Genomic DNA, 17,253 nt, shown 5'->3' on the forward strand with positions numbered 1-17,253 from the left:
CCACCAGTGAGCTGCAGCTGCCTGTGCAAGCCAGGCATCCGTATACTCTCTCTTTTATTTTTTATTTTATTTTATTTTATTTTATTTATTTATTTACTTATTTATTTATAACTTTAATCATGTCTACACAGATGAATTTGTCAGGCTTTGCCTACATCCTTATGAAAAGGTCTACCTCCATGTCCCTGTGGATTTAAGATGATGTAGGGAGAACCCAGAGTCTCATCAAGTTCTGCACTGAGCTTTTGGGTGCCCTATGTCACAACACTCGCTGCATTGTAATCTCCACAGAAAGCAATCTGCAAGTCCTGCCATGTAGTAATATTTTCCAGTGTTTTTAGAGAAAATAACTTGCACTGCAAGGTACAGGAGGGTAATTTTGGTCTTTTCAACAGTGAAGCTCAACTCTTAATACCCACACACATGAAAAAAGAGGAAAATACTGCAAATGGGAAATGCAGCCTTTTCCTTCCCTGTTTCAAACTGTCAGAAAACCAGAAACTGGTTTCTGACTGTATACTTTTAGGAGAAATGAACACCTGAGGGGTCCCTCTCCCAGCCTCATTGCTGCTCTGACCTTCCAGGATAGTGTGATAAATACCGAGCTTTCAGCACAGCTGTTATTAAACAAAGATTTCAGCTTAACTCCTGCAATCCCATTGACAATGTTTTTGGGGCTTGGCTCTCTGCAGGCCCAGGTGAGCCTCAAAAGGAAGAGGTGAGAAGGGCTGGTGCAGGTGGGGCAGCAGCCTGGGGATGTTTGCCAAAACCAGTGCCCAGATCCATCCTCCAAGAGGCTGTGGAGGGGGAATGCTGCCCCAACAGCTTCATGGAGTGTGTAGAGGATTCAGGGGGAACTGTAGCACATGTAAGTGCACAATTTATTCATCCCAGATTGGCTGCCAGTTGCAGAACATGAATAGGAAGGGGTAGGAAGGGGAATCAGGCTCTGGGAGGTACTGAGCTGTTTGCTAGGGAGGTCAGTTGGTGCAACTCTTGTCCCAGAGATCAGGCAAAGCCAAAAGCAAATATCTCCATTCAACATTTGCAGGAAGAACTGGAGACTTATTTATTGTATGATTTGAAGGGGATTATTTTCCTGCAGCTGTAAACCAGGGTGAGAAGATTATGGCAACCATGGGGTTATAGGCCATTTTATCCATTCCCCTTTCCTTCATACTGCATGAGCCTTTCTGCTACCCTGACACACAGAGCTGTAAAATGGAAATTTGAAAATTCTGTAATAAAATGTAAAAAACCCAACCACTGAAAGAAACCATCTAGATCTCTCTTAATTGCTGCAGGTTTTCTAGGAATAACTGCTTTAATGCTATGGCAAGTACATTTCCTTCTCTCTGCTCAGATTCAGCCTCTGGTTTGATTCCATGAACACCACGGATTGTGAGGAGATTGACAGGTGTTGGCTCAGCTTTCACAGGTTAACAAAAGAATAATTCTGAACATTCAAAGGGAATTTCTTCATGCCAGCTAATGCAGTGCTGCCTCCTGACCTCTGCAGAGCCATTCCATATATGAGCTCTGGACATCAAATATTTCCTCATTAACCCCAAGGGGTGCCTCATCTCTCCCCAGCTCCCCGGCTTGGAGCTACTTCTGCTGTGACTGAAGTCATGGGGGAAAACTAAAAGGGTGACAAGTCTCAAGTAGCATCAGTAGGTTGGTAAAGCAGTCTGGAACAGAGAGGGATACAGCTGGTCAGGCCTCTGGACCATCACAGTTTACTGAAGCTCTACCAGGGTAAAATGTAACAGCTTGCAGAGAGGCAAATGCGTCTCCCATGGAGTTCCCTGGGGATTGTCCCACAGGCTCCAGGATCCCCAGCCCAACATGTGGATCCATGTGCTTCCCATGGGCACTGGAGCCCAGACCTGCCCGCATACCTGTGCCCATGGAGGCTGGCAGAGCTTGGCCACCCTGCCTGCAGGGCATCATCTACAACCCTACTCCCTTTGGCAGCCACTGGTGGGCCAGCAAGGCCTGTGACTTTCTCACAGGGGTCATCTGTCTGCTGTGCCATGGTAAGAGGCTGGGAAGGAAGGTAGTGTTCTGAGATGGAGATGGTATGTAGGCAATAGAAGAGGCAAAGCTGGAGGAAGCCAGTGCTCAAAGAGCAAGGGTTTTTTGAGGCATCTTGGTTTCATTCCTTCTTTTAGACATACAAGGAAGCTGGGACTTTAAAACTGACTTTTAAGGCTATGTTTGGATTTTCATTCTTCTCACCAAAGAACCTATGCTGCACCCCTGAGGCACACCTTGGCACACAGTGCTGCTCAGCTTGGCAGCACTCTCCTGCTGAGGCCACATCTCTCCTCATTTGCCCAGGGAAGTGGAGAAAGGCAGCAGTTGCCCCGGTAGAGCCTGGGTGCCAGACCTGCAGGATCTGCATCTCAGTTGACAGTGATGGCATGATGGAGGAGGTTATGACAGGCACTGCCTGAAGGCAGTGGCTTGGGGCCCAGGAAAGTTGAACAGTGCTTTTAATTAGTGATAAGGTACAGGAGAAATGGGTGTCACTGGGTAGAGAAAAAAAGTTAGGGGAAAGTAGGTAATGTTGAGGGAGACTAGTTTTGAGAGGTTTGCTAGTTACCTCCTTCCACCATCCATTTACTTTCTTAAGAGTGTGTCACAATGTCACTGTCCCCTTCACCCACTGCTCAAACACTCTTGCTGAGCCTGAAAACAAACCAAAACCCCTCGAGCTGGGCTTGACATCACTGTGCTGCCCATGCTGCAGCTGATAGGAGGGTGGAAGCTGAGCACCCTGCCAGCCCCACTTTTCACCTCTGGTAGGGTTTACCTCAGTCATACACCTGCCCCTACCATGCAAATGAATGTTGTAGTAAAATGACAAGTCCTCACCAGTAAATGAAACCTGTATATTTTAACATATTTTTGAAGTTACTGTACCTTGTCTGTATATACAAATTTTAATTGTTTGTAGAAATAATTTGTTTGGTATCTAACTTGGCAAAAAATAACCATCTCAGTCCATTAGTTTTAGCTATCCAAAACCATTGTTGCACGGACTGCAAAACCCCTTTCTCACACTTGTTCTGACAGAGCTTCTCTGGACTGTAGAGCCAGCAGCAGCCCTACTCTCATGTGCATGAAAGAAGAAACATGTTGTAGGTTTGGGTCAACTCTAACGCGTGGAAAAAAAACCTGTCTCAAATCTTTTACTTTTTTTTTATTGAGAAACAGAGAAACATACAGGAGAGACTGAAAATACCATGTGGGCAAACAGAGCATTTAGAAACCTGAAAGACACTCATCACATGAACAACACATTGTAGATGTGTATTAATTTTAAAAAAATAAAAACCATTAAGCTGGAAATACAATCACAAGGGATATTTCTTAAAAAAATATCATAGTTGATATTTCCTGAACAAATCAAGGAATAGGGGAACAAAGCTCAGTCAACCCGTTCCAAGTGTTCACTGAACAACAAGAGTGAAGAAGAGATTCTATGAATTCCTGTAGCTTTTGACTCCTGTAGTTATTTCCTAAATCATGTAGAGTGCCTATGTTAGCTATATTAACATTTTAGACAAATGATCTGGAAAAATAAAACAAAACAGAGTAGTGTGTACACTGAGGAGAAGGAGAGGGCCAAGTGACTGAACTGTTTTGACAGGATGTTTTTAGATTAATTTATCATTTATCTGTTAAGAGTTGCTTTTAGCAGTAGTTGCAAAATGCAAGATCATTAAAGCTTTCACGTGCCCTGCTGTACAGGAGATAATTAAAGGTATATCTAAAGCAAACTCAAAGCAGGAATTTTGTATGGAGAGGTGTACCTGGTTAGCAGAAGCATTGAGAACAAGGTACAGAGTGAGAGCTCACGTGCTGAAACGTCTCCATTTCTGCTGGTACTGAACTGATAAATACCAAACTAATTAACTCCACACGTCTACAGATGACACAACCACATCTTCATTCTGCTTTCAGACATTCTCTGATTCACCCAAGTCTAGTTAGTTTAGATATTCTGGCTGTAGCTGGTCATAAATCTGACCATTCTGGAGGAAGTATGGTTGAAGTGTGGTTCTGTCCCCTGGAAAAACTTCATGATCACGAACATATCACCAGAATTCAGAGAGAACAAGCCTGTGCCTGTGACAATTGACAGTAATGCACAGCTCTATTCACAGTTCTACTGGTCTAAAGACCAGTATTAGGGCACTTCACCAAGGTCACCCTCGCTCATTAATGGACTACAGCAACTCCTTACACCCCTTCAGTCACATCTGTTAACTTGGGTCAATATGGTCACATGACAAAGATTTTATTTCCTCTCATGCACTGACTTTGCAGTAGAACTTGTAAGGACTTAAGTTTAGTTCAGATTTGCAAAGACATCCACCAAAGAAATACATGGACACCAGGTGAGGCTCTTTGCCTTGTGAATGTCCTGTTGCAGACTCTTTTTCAGATGGCTCCTTAGCTTAGTTTTGACTCTTGGTAGATCACTGACAAGAAACCTCATAACTAATGAGGTCATACAGTCATGGTTCCCAGTGAAAATAAAATTTTTGGCTGTTTAAACAGATCCAGAACCTAATGGACACTTTAATTACTACATTCACCATAAATGCAGCAACCTTAATTTTATTTATCCTGAACACTTCACTCCATTCGAAATTTTGTATGCACACCTTTTCTGAGGCATAGTATGCACCAACAAACTAAGAATTGTGTCCATAAGCAGACAGAAGCAAGGAAAGCATGAAATGGAAATACCCATGCTAAACTGCACATTAATAAATGAATGTCCCACTGCAAATCAACTTTTCAGTTATCTCTCTGGTCACAGCCTTACTGGCAGGCACATTCTATCACTCAATACAACTGTATTGGACTAGCAACTGACACAGGCTCTGCAACACCAAAAGCAAATGCAGTGGAGCAATAGTGATTGTGAGATTTATGTCCACGTTATTCTCAGTTTAGTATGATATGACAGGGTACCGACATGAGAACATGTTCCTCTTTATGAAGCCAAAAACCATCTGAAATGCAATGCTGCTTCAACTCAGACAAGCATGTCTGCACTGGAAATCTGCTAAGTTCAATGAATCATGTCCTCAGTCTCTGTTTCAGAATAAACATGAGATGATGTTAACTGATATTTTTCTGGTATTTTTGCTCATCAAAGTCCCTTATTGAATCATCTAAAGATAAGTAAGAGCTATAAAGCCAGCAAACACTATTCATATTTAACCATTTATTGAAAAAACATTAAGTATAAAAAGGCAGGGAGACTTTTCAGTGATAAAAATGGGAGGTAGACACCTCAGTTTAAGGTGATTTGAAGGCCATTTACAAACTCCTTTGGCACTTGAGTAATTATTAACTTGTCTAAATTCCAAAAATATGATGATGGTAAAATTATTATGGTCTCTGTTATATCTAAAGATAATAAAATCTGGAAATTAGGAGACCATGAGCACCTGTGAAAACAATTCTAAAAAGATTTAAAAAAATTGCTTCCATTTCAGTTGTGTGGAAAAAGTGGACAGAATAATTACTGTTGTTTCCCTGAATATCTTGCATCACAAGACAGAAGATCAAGAACAAATCCCAAATATTGATGACCATCTCCTTTGCTCTACCATAGCCTCTTTCTCTACATTACTGTAACACCACTGTACCTCAAATACATGTTTGGAATGTCATGTGTAGGCCACACATGAAAGAAACAATTATAAACTCCAACAGAAGAGACAGAATTATACAGTACTGTATGACACAAGACAGAAGTGTTAAAATTTCAAGTGGGATTCACTGCAAATAAGTGATTTTTAAAAATTCACCCTGAAATACTAACTTAATTAAGAAAAAATCTTGTGCTGTGTAAAACTCGACATGTATTTGCTAAACATAACACCTCAAAATAACTTTAAAAAAATAAACAAGATTTAAAGGTATTTTCAGAGAATTTAAGAGTTGGCAACCTCTCCTGTCAATCAGATACTCAAATTGTTGCCTCAAAGTCAGTGGTCCATATTTTATCAAAAGCCATAAAATAATTTTTATCTTATTCTAATAATAACAACAGTTAAGTTTACTTCAGTCTTATTTGCATGTACCTTTCCTTTTAAAGGCCTATTGTTTTTTACAATTTAAAAAAAAAATCCCTATAAATGCAGAAAAATAAATCTTAATAGCACACAATATAAAAAATGACAAGTTTCAAACCCATTACATTGTTATTGTTGAAAAGCGCACTACAATTAATCTGCAGGTCAGAGACACTTTGATCATGTTCTAATTTTCCATGATTAAATCCTTAACAGTATTTCATCTTCTTAATTAAATGAGAAATCTTTGATCCACCAAGGTTTTGGATGCCAAATTCTTCTGCCCAAGTGTATTACGAATAAACCTAAATATCTAAGAACATTTTGGAAAACATGTATTAATGAAGAAATAATTACACTAGTATGTATCTAACATAAAATAGTAACATCAGATTATTTTTAAATTGCAAATAATATCAATTAGATGCTTAATTTCCTTTAGCATTTTTAAAACATTTTCCACTGCCTTTCCACCCTAAATTATGATAGAATTACGTGAGATTAATTTCAACAGGTATCTGTGTTTTCTATTTAAAATTATTTGTAACCTTTTCATTCAGGATCACCATGTGAACAAAATTAATTTCTCACAAGTTTATTTGACAAAATAAATAAAACTATTTTATAAGGTCTCAATATAATCTTCTCTCACTGCATTTATTATCTAGTTAACTATTTAAACTCCCATACTGACTCCAATTTAAAAAATATTACTTTGTTCTTTAATTGAAATTTACCTCTTGTTGCAGGTATGTTAGAATTGATGCTAAAACAAAACTTTGGGAAGCTAAATCCACAACCGAGAAAAACAGGATATCAAAGATGAGCAGTGTTGTTTCATTGCCATAATAGAGAACATCACTGAAAGAGTGTCCTTCATCTATGGAAAGAGAACATTTTAAAAAAAATTAGTGTTTCTGTGAGTTGCAAGTTTGTGGAGTTCATCAGTCTGTGCTCAGGAAGCTGGTGAAAGAAAGGAAAATCAGAGATAGAGCAATTTATGACATTCTGTGGCAACACAGAGATAGTCCTGCCATTCTGCTGAAAAATAACACAGACTTCACTTAGAAAATGGCATCACACTGATGAACACAGTATCACACACAACTCTATTTATTCCTGAGATCTCAATCAGATTATTTTAAAAAGTTGTTTTAAACGAAGAAGCAGATATAACTTCCTTGTCACTGAAATTTTTAGTAACCATTAGCTCTGGCCCCAACTCAACAAAATCATAAAATCATATGCTTAATGCCTTATTTAGGAGGAGGTTCAGATCTTAGCATTATTATTGTTTAATGGCTCCCCAGAAAACAGGTCTTTTAAGGTGAAAGTACCTTTTTCATAGCCAAAGTACTCTAGACCATTTATCTACTTTATTTTATCAAAAAGCACCACTTCTATAAGAGAAAGGAATATGTAAACAATTGCAGGAAACATATTCTTTTCCCACTTCCTACTTTTTCAAAAAATGTCCAGTACAAGTTTAATTGGAAACAGTGTATTTTCATTATAAATTGTGTATTTCAGTGCCATGAAACACTGACTTGTATCGAAACTTCTGTGAACCATAGCAGACTATCAAACAATGTATTTCTATCAAAGTTTATGATTATGAATTTCATAAACATGTGCACATCTGTTACTTTCAGCTGCTTTAAATAAAAGACATCACAGTCAAATGACAAATTATAAACAGGATCTCTGTAACTTAAAGAACTTCTCTTAAATACTTCCCTCACAAGCAGTCATTCAATGATCCCTCCTGCTGTAAAGTCCATTTTATATTGTAAATCCTGGGAAAGAAAATTAAACAGAAACCAGGATACTTAAAATAGTACAAATGCCACACATCTTTTTACCATTATAAAAAATACTTTTCTCTATTGGTTCCATGAACTCCATGCCAAGAATTCGTTCAAGCAGCAATTTATCTTTAACAATATAATCTGTTTCTTTATGAACCTGCAGGGAAAAGAAAAACAACACTTCTTGTTTTATGATTTCAAACTTGATACAAAGTGAAGTACAGCTACTTACACCCTTATTAATGAAACAAAAACCACTGGTCTATTCCAAGACAAAAGTAAGTACATAACAAAAAAGGATTTGTCATTTTTAAGTGCAGTCTGCACTGCTGGATAGCACTGCAATTGTTTTGGTTTTTTTTTTTTTTTTGAATGAAGCACTGTTCTGGATGCCATAAAATCTTTAACAACAAATCTTGAAACACATATGATTAAAGAGGAATTACAGTCCTTTAGATTTACAATTTTTAGTTTGTACTTAGAATATTTTCCTTAATATAGTAATGTCAATATACATACGTGATCAATAAAAGAACTGAGAAATTTGTTCATGGCATTGTAGGCCCTTGTGCTTTGTTCAAAAGTATTTGCAGATGAGTCCAAAAGCCTGGCAGGACCACGTTTCTGAAATATAACAGGACCAAGACTTTAACAGAAAAATTTCATATTTTAAATAATATTTAAAGAATAACAATATCTCACTTACTCTTGTTAAGGTTTCATGAATCCAGTCATAGTGCAGTCGCATTTTTCTTGAAATGGAAATCTGAAATGTCTGGCCATCTGTGTTTGGTAACAAACCTCTCTGACTACACAAATTTTCCTATACAATTAAAGCAATTGTAAATTAACATTATTAATGTCATTCATAGACCCAAAAATAGTCAAAAGCTTTTAATTTCCTCTCTTTCATATATAGATAATAGTTAATATCTCTAAATATTTGAATTCACTGCACTCTTGTTCTATTGCAGCAAGATTTCCTTAGGACATGAAATCCTGACCCCTGCTGTCACAAAGTCATATTTCTCTTTTCACCTGTGGTTCAATACCTTCCAATAATACATATTTTGATATTTATTCTGAAGACCTTTCTTTTAGGTCTATCATTTTTTCTATACTTGTCTCACTTTTTTTTCTATTTCTTTGTTTTGGATTCTGGACTTTTTCTGTATGTTCTTCAGGTCACATTTAATAAATCTCAGAAACCCCAAGAAAATAAAAAATTTGACATCTTCATGAAGAAAACCCCCCGTTTTTTCCCAAAATTAGATTAAAATAAGCAATTAAGAAAAAAAAAATTGTAGGAACACTTAAGTCAAAAACATTATCAATAAGATTCCTCTGTATTTCAGTGTTTGAGATTTAATTTTCACATGGTTATATTTTTTTCTGTCCACTTAACATTGAAATAGTAGTATCCTTATTTAAGGTACTTTCTTCGTTGTCCATAAAAAGATACAAGATATCATGAAATTTAATGCAGTCTCTGATCTTGTATTAGACATTTTGTATTTGCCTGATCTTGCAGCAAAGATAAAACATATGTCAAACTAGAAAAAATACTTATGCAAATTAATTTCTATAAAGAATGAGTTGTATCACCATAGCAGAAGAGATGGAATAATAAAATTGATTTCCAGATTGCAAGTTTCTGTATTAGTATTTCAGAACTGTCTCTTTACTAAAGGTTTTTGGTATGCACCTTTTTGAATGTGGTTATGACCTTATAAAAAGCTTAAATATTTAAAAGAAGGTTCTGAAATACATAAAAAACTTTTTCGAGAAACAGGAATTTTATATCCTTGAAATGTGAAGAAAAAAGAAGATGAAGAGCTAGTTAAAAGAACTACTGAGTCATATATTTACATACTAACAGCTTCTATCATTAAGTAACATGGTTCAATGTAGCGCGCAATTGCAGATCCATAATGCAAGGTGTGTGGTCTTTATATAAAATAAATAATTGAGCAGATGTAAACTTGAATACTTTTACTTACTGCTTCTCTCTTCAGGTTCATATTCATTTCTTCCATATTGGTATCTGCATGTCCATGCACTGAGCGACCATGGATATAATAACCAAAGCAATTGTGTGACAAGAGAAACACTGAAATCTAAGAGATGGGGGAAGAGAGAACACTTTAATCAACAATTATCCTTTTATTTTTGATCTTCTGAATTCATAGTGAAGATCAGTCAAACCAGTGAGACCTGCTACAAATACAATGTAGGCAAGTACAGAAAAAATATGTGAGAAAAATATTTAGCAACTCTTTTACTGATTAGTTTTATCTATATGTAACTAGAAACACATATCAGCTTCAAGTTTAGTTTATCAACAGCAAGAAGTGCTGCTGCTTAATTCCACAGAGTCAAGAAATTAAAGCTATTAGATTTTATTTTGATTCAAAAGTTATTTCTGTGCTAATACAGCGTAACACATATGCATGATTCCAGCTGAACCCCTAGAAGACTGTTTTTAACAGAACTTCATTTAGTATGATACAATGCTTATCTATGACATAAACTCCAAAACTAATTCTTTTCTACAACCCAGGTTCTACATGGGTGTTTCATAGAAGAGCAATAACCACAGCTGGAAAGATTGATAAAAGAGGTAAATTGGTATTTTTAGAGAAGTTCTGGACAAATGAGGTAATCCAATCTGTTCTGACTGTACTCTTCTTTCATTAAAAGGGAATTCCTGCAGTACAAAGCTTCAAAACCCATATGTGAAGAAGAGAAAGTTCAGATGTGTGTAAGAGAAAATGTATCTAAAAGGTGGTAACTGTTAAGAGGGACAAAATGAAGTTCTGCAGTTGAGGGACAAGCACAAGACAGGAGCAGAAACTGGACATATACTGTATTAAATAAAACCAAGACAACTTGCAAGTCAGAAGGACTAAAACACAAACCAGTATACAGAATGACAGTAAATGGTTCCACACCTAATTTCTGTTATAACTTGTGATTTTTGAATTCTGTATCAGCACATGCAACCAATTTAAACTAAAAACAAGAAAAACAACCAAAAAACCTAAAAAATTCAGATGTCTAAAAGAACATATTGATACCTCTGCTTCTGAAATATTTTTCCACTGAAAGTTTAACTGAAACCTTGCAGGGTTCTCCCGTAAAATGAGCTGAAGGAAACATCAGCTTTGGCTGATGTTAGCTAGTAATCTAAATTAAATTAATAAATATTATTCAATATTATTAAAGCTATCTTATATACTATTCTACTTAAAATGCCACTGCAAATGAGAGAAAGAAATACTTACATTGCTCACACAACACAAATCAACAAACTGGCTTATCTTATCTTCAACAAATCTTTCATAAATCACAGCAAAAAATATAACCTGAAATAAATCAACCAAATTTTCTTTAATTAGTTCATCATGTTTGACATTATTAAGCAATGAATTTCACCACTTAACACCCACCATTAACAGATTTATGTTGTGGCCACCACTGCATTGGACTTAATGAAACAGGATTGACATACTACTTCCTATAATAAGTAAAGTAGTAAGAATCTGCTTTTTATTTTGAACTTGTCAGATGCTTCAAAGTTGTTTAAAATAAAACAGTGTACTTTCATAAATTCACACCTTTGAGAGGATTAAAATTCTCATTCCAAAGTCAGATATCTCATATCTCAGAAGATTAATTTTGAGTCCCAAAGGTGTACTATGCTAAAGCAACTAAATAGTTAAGAACATATCCCATGCTATGATAAGCAGTTTGGACAGTCTAGTAATTTATTCTAACTTCCAAGAACCAGCCTGAAAATGGTAACTCAGGATGTCACTTGTTTTACGTACCTGTAGGATGGCAATGGCTACCCAGAGTGCAGCAGACACGCCAAATCTTAAAATACGGCTCCAAGGAGCTACGTAGCTCTCACTGCTTCTTGTAAGACTGGAAGAAGCATCCATTAAAGCCAGGTTTGAAAATCCCACCACCTGAAGAGATAGGAAGGTCAACATAACAACAGGTGAGAATGAATAGTATTAATTAGGATCCTGTTGTTTCCATCATAAGAGGAAGTAAGAAAAAATAATGAAAAATGGACCTGGGAATAGTAGCCTGTTCACTATGATGGAACTCAAGTGTGTGATCCAGTGTTGTTACTGAGAAACATAATTAAAACATAACCTGTACATATATGGGTTGATACATAAATGAAAAACATGCAGCTAAATCTCACAAAAAGTCAATATTGGCTTTTACTGAAAAACTCCAAAAGATTCTACTGCTGTACTGCGTAAGGATATAACTTCTGCTAAATTTCAGCTCTTTGGTCCTATATATTCCAGCGTTAAAGCAAATTTTAATGTGTTTTGCAACTCTTACAAGATTGATTTCTTTTGTTTTTATTGAATAGATATATATTTTCCTCCACCATCTGTACAGCTGAATCTATTTTAAACAAAAAAATCTAGAAAGAGCTCCAAAAATAAAAAAAATAACAGGAACAATATGTATTGAAACAGTTAAGATGTGAAAAATTAATGAAAATCTTTCAGAACAGAAGTTTCACCAAAATATTCTTGTGGTGTGTTGACCATTTCCTCATATCCTAGTGCTTGTTACTTGGGAGAAGAGACACCCACCTCACTACACTCTCCTTTCAGGTAGCTGCAGAGTGCAGAAGAATAGGTGCTTTCTTTTCTCCCTGTCTTGTAACATTGCACCTAAGTTGGTCCTGGCCTGTATTTACCAACAGCAAAAATACTCACATAGTGAATGAAGAAAGTTTCAGGACTTTCATTATTTAATTTAAAGGAAAAAATTAAAAAGGACTATAGAATTGAATGAAAGTATTAAAATAGGTATAAGAACCTCACAAAACAACTACATGGTTCACAGTTTAAGAATACTTCCCAAAATAGAAAAAAATACTAAACTACAAAAGAAACAAGCCCAACTATTTTTTAAAAGCTAAAGCACAGTTTCTCACATATCCAGAAGCTGTAACTGAAGGCATACTGCCATCAGAAACAGCACTGGCACATTTTATTTCCTGCAATATAAAAGGGAGCTGCAGCAAATTAGCAGGAAGGAAGCTCAGTTCAGACAAATATGAAATCAGTAATAAAGCTGTAGACTGTGGCAGGAGGGTGCTAGTAGGCAAATAAAGAATCAAGTGTGTACACAGATTTATCAGTCTCTCAAGCCCTTTAAGGTAACTCATTACCTTAAAAAACCCCCAAACAAAACTAACAAAGATCTCTAAGGTAATTAAAGGTTGGATTTTTTATTAAGTATTCCTTAATGAAATATTGCAATGACCTATACATACAGACAAATTTTAAAATGCATTAAAATAATTGTTTTACTAAGTTACATGATTTAAAGTGAATTTAAAGGTGATTCACTATTACCACACAGAATGCAAGAATTAAACATCAGACCCTTATGTTACACTCTGATTGTGAATTATAAATGATGATGATGATAATAACAACAACAACAACAACAACAACAACAATAATAATAATAATAATAATAATAGCAACAATAATAATATAGTAGTACTACCTCCAGAAAAAAAAGAACTGCAAGCACTTGAAAGAGTGGATTTATTTTCCTCACTGTCTGAATTTCATTCCATTCATTTGCTATAAAGTATGTCCTCCATATGCTCACAGGTGCAGCAGCACTTTTAATAACACCTTCACCTAAAAAGAATATATACAGTTAAGGTCTAAAATTTAATATCTGAGAGTAATATCTGAATTTCACCAAAGCTGCTTATACAAACGAACATAGTTTGAATTACCTTCAACTGCTTTAAGAACTTTGCCCTTAGGTCTTTCCCAGTCAATAAAGAAAATATCAATAGCAAGTTGTGAAACCAGCAAGTGTAAAAACTGCAGAGCCTAAGAGAGAAAAGCAAGGACAGAAACAGCATATACACAAAGATGGAGGAATAGTCATTGAATGGATTATTCATTAAACATAACAAGCAATATCTTGATTTTTTTGTAACTTTATTACCAACTTTTGATAATTTTTTGTTTGTTTAAAAGCTTGGAATAATGGTAAGTCATGTGATGATGTCCAAAATTATGAAGAAATTACAGCAAAGTAACAAATTAAAAAACCTGACTATTTCCCCATGACATACTAACCTGCACTATGAATTCCAACTCAATATAATACCCACTATTTATACAATATTTGTATGTGCCATGAAGACAGAACAGTGAACTCAGAATTCTACATATTTGAACACAATTACTTGGATCTGTCTTCTTTCTAATCAGAAACTCACAGCACTTAGATTCTGCTTTAAGTGGAAGTACTTGCTTTCTTGATATGATGCTATTTTATTTGGGTTTCTTTATACCTTTATCCTTGAAAGAATGATTTTTCAGTCTTTCTTTTGTGACCTTCTTGAGACATTTATTTTCCTATAAAGACTCCACAAAATAAATTTCTATGGAAAAAAATTACTTAATTCTTAGAAGAACACAACTATTAGGACACATCTACACACTAATAACTAGTAACTGTAGAAGATATTTAAAAACAAGCCTATTGAAAACATATAGAAGTATGCTGACATGTATTTTATGGTGAGGAAAAATTTATTTACCTTTAAGCTAAACGCACATGCTATGTATGTAACAAAATCTTCTTCTTGAGATGGAAGAGGTAAAAGGACAGATACAAACTGCTGAGCCTATAATCGAGAAGTTACATTGAAACAGTACACCTGGCATACATGACAACATAATAAATGCTTAAGTGTGAATAAACTTTTCAAGAAAAAGATCAAAGAATATGTAAAATATTTTAAGTGACTATTGAGCAGACTGCAAGTAAAAAAAAATCCTAAGAAAAAGAAACAGGTGAACACAAAATTTAAGCACACAAAACATAGTATTATATAGAACTTGCCTCAACAGTCTGACAAAAAAAAGAAAAAAAAAAGAAGAAAAAAGAAAATTAATGTCCATGTAAAAATATATTTAATATCACTAGGTTTTCATACATCCAAATCTGGAAAAACACTTACTTTGAAGAATACAAGCCAGTAAATCCCTGTGCCCACTGTGACGATAAAGAAAACGTTGGCAAGGTCTCCAGCATAGAACAGTAAGAACCTGAAAACTGTCTGCAATTATAAGAACATGCTGTAGACATCTGTAAAGCTAATAAGTAATGCATATGTTCATAATGCATTAATATAAAATGTTATGTAGCTCACATAAGAAACTCTAGTACTGAAAAAGAGCCCTGAACAAAAACTTTCCACTGTGGTTATATATTTATGGTGTATTTACTAGCTGAAACTCCTGCATGCTGGTCTTTGTTCAAAGAAGAATTAATCTGAAAACCACGTCCACTCAACTGATCAGAATAGCCCTGTAAATGCCTTTATTTTCAGAGCAGCATTTCCCAAATGACAATATCAGAACCAAAAAAAATGCAAAAAACCTACATCCTCGAGTTAGCCTCACTCTGTGGCTACACTCACAGTTCTATGCAGCTAGGCTAGAAATTATTTCAGTTACCTTAAGAAAATGAATCGTTATAATCACAGGGAATACAGCAAAGGTGCCCTTAAAGAGAGGAAGAGCTGTCTCATTTCAGTTTGCCGGCTGTTCATACCTGCAAGTCAATTATAGAGCTTCCTGTCCGCCTCTTCCATCCTGCTGTCTTGAGAAGAGACCATAACACTGCCAGTCCACCCAACACACCCAGTGCGATCTGAAAATAATGAAAAATTGTTTGCAGATATTTTTAAAACACAAAAAATATAAGTAAATAATTATATCAACAAATTAAGGGGAATTGCAACTTACATCAGTCTGAATCTGAGCCTCTGACTGATTCATCTCATAGCTGACTGCGAAAGAAACCTGAATATTAAAATACAGAACGTAAACATACATAGAAATTCTGAAGTGCTACAACCATTACAGACAGTGGTAGTTTTCAGTTTTAGCTGGTGGGAATTCCCATCTAGGGCTAGTATACAAGTACCAGATACATTTATTTTACTGCATATGACCTGGTGTGCTCTGGTGCCAGGCTCAGTACCAGCATGTACTATGCTACTCTTACTGCATAATTTACCAGCAGCAATGCTAGGGGATGGGTGCCTGTCATCTGCAGGTTACCAGCTATACCTATTTGTAATTCTTTCAAACAAGCATGATTTTTTTCCTCCTGAAAGGAGTCGCTGAATGTTTGATACTTTCCTTTTTATCTGCGATTAAAGGTAACCTTGAGGTACTATACCAACATGCAAAATCACATGGGAAGCTTGCACAGCTCAGATACTGGGTTTTTTTCAGCTTGAATGAAATAAAAACTGTCATGCAGGACCAAAATTATTCCCTCTAGCTTAAATTTAACCTAAGACCTCTTTTGACTTTTGTCTGAAAGATCTGTATATGGGAGAGAAAATGTTTGGCTTGGTTTTATAATATTCTGGCCTGAGTCTTTGTCACTGCACAGGTAAATTTAACACAAGCATGATAATAAATATAATTTTTAATTAAGTTTAAAAGAAGTAACATCCCCCTCCCAAAACATTCTCTCCTTCCCTACACCTTGTCTTCCCCAAACATTTGTTCCTATCAGAGCTCCTTTTATCACTGCACTTGGATTTAAGTCTTAATATCCTCAGTTATTATAAGTTCAGTTTACAGAAACTGGAAACAAAATTCAATGTATCTTTTTAGTTGCAAAAAAATTTTTAAATGCAACAAGACATCCAAAATTTGCAATACCTAAATAGATCTCACACAGATGCAAGGATGAAATAATATGACAGAAAATTGAGGAACTGAAAACGATTATTCCTAGCATCACTATTTGGATTAATTACTTTCCAGATAACAGTGCTATCTCACTGGTTAAATATAGATATCACTTAGGCAGGAAAGAAATGTCTTGATTTTTCTATCTTTCTAATTCTCTTGCTTTCATGCAACTAATATAGAACTTAAGGAATGCTCCTAGCACCACAGATTTCTTCAAGCTAGATGTCTATTTGTACTGGAACTCTGAACAATTGAAGGCTGACAAGCAGAAAATGCTATATAAATTTTTTTAAAATACATATTATTTTTTTTTATTCTACCACCCTAAGATCAACATTTTTACTTTTTTATGCATTGTGATCTAACACACAAGACAGAAGAATGGGACATCAGAGCTGTTACCATGAAGGCAGGCAAAAGGGCAAGTAGGAAATGCCCCTTCTGCATCTGCCACAGCAGAATTTGGTGGTGTTCAGTACAGAAAGATGAAACACTAAAGGATGTTTTAAATATATTACCAATATTTTAACTTAAACTACAGGCAACCTGAAA

At 35.6% G+C, this 17,253-nt stretch overlaps 1 protein-coding gene across 1 annotated transcript in view; it reads right to left on the minus strand.

Moving 5' to 3' along the window:
• Positions 1–3,262: 3,262 nt before the first annotated feature.
• TMEM67 (transmembrane protein 67) overlaps positions 3,263–17,253 on the minus strand; it is a 31,610-nt gene continuing 17,619 nt past the window's right edge. Inside the window, exons 15-28 of the mRNA XM_014253236.2 lie at positions 15,736–15,792; positions 15,542–15,640; positions 14,946–15,044; positions 14,523–14,609; positions 13,704–13,803; positions 13,463–13,602; positions 11,743–11,883; positions 11,197–11,277; positions 9,913–10,029; positions 8,619–8,735; positions 8,432–8,536; positions 7,967–8,069; positions 6,842–6,984; positions 3,263–6,417 (exon numbers count right to left, since the gene is read on the minus strand). Coding sequence (XP_014108711.2) covers positions 6,337–6,417; positions 6,842–6,984; positions 7,967–8,069; positions 8,432–8,536; positions 8,619–8,735; positions 9,913–10,029; positions 11,197–11,277; positions 11,743–11,883; positions 13,463–13,602; positions 13,704–13,803; positions 14,523–14,609; positions 14,946–15,044; positions 15,542–15,640; positions 15,736–15,792 — 1,470 coding nt within the window. The 3' untranslated portion in view covers positions 3,263–6,336. The remainder of the gene's footprint in view (positions 6,418–6,841; positions 6,985–7,966; positions 8,070–8,431; positions 8,537–8,618; positions 8,736–9,912; positions 10,030–11,196; positions 11,278–11,742; positions 11,884–13,462; positions 13,603–13,703; positions 13,804–14,522; positions 14,610–14,945; positions 15,045–15,541; positions 15,641–15,735; positions 15,793–17,253) is intronic.

Source organism: Pseudopodoces humilis, chromosome 1 (genome assembly GCF_049639895.1).
Source record: "Pseudopodoces humilis isolate 2021_Gansu_Grassland_sample_001 chromosome 1, ASM4963989v1, whole genome shotgun sequence".
In the NCBI taxonomy this organism is placed as follows: domain Eukaryota; kingdom Metazoa; phylum Chordata; class Aves; order Passeriformes; family Paridae; genus Pseudopodoces; species Pseudopodoces humilis.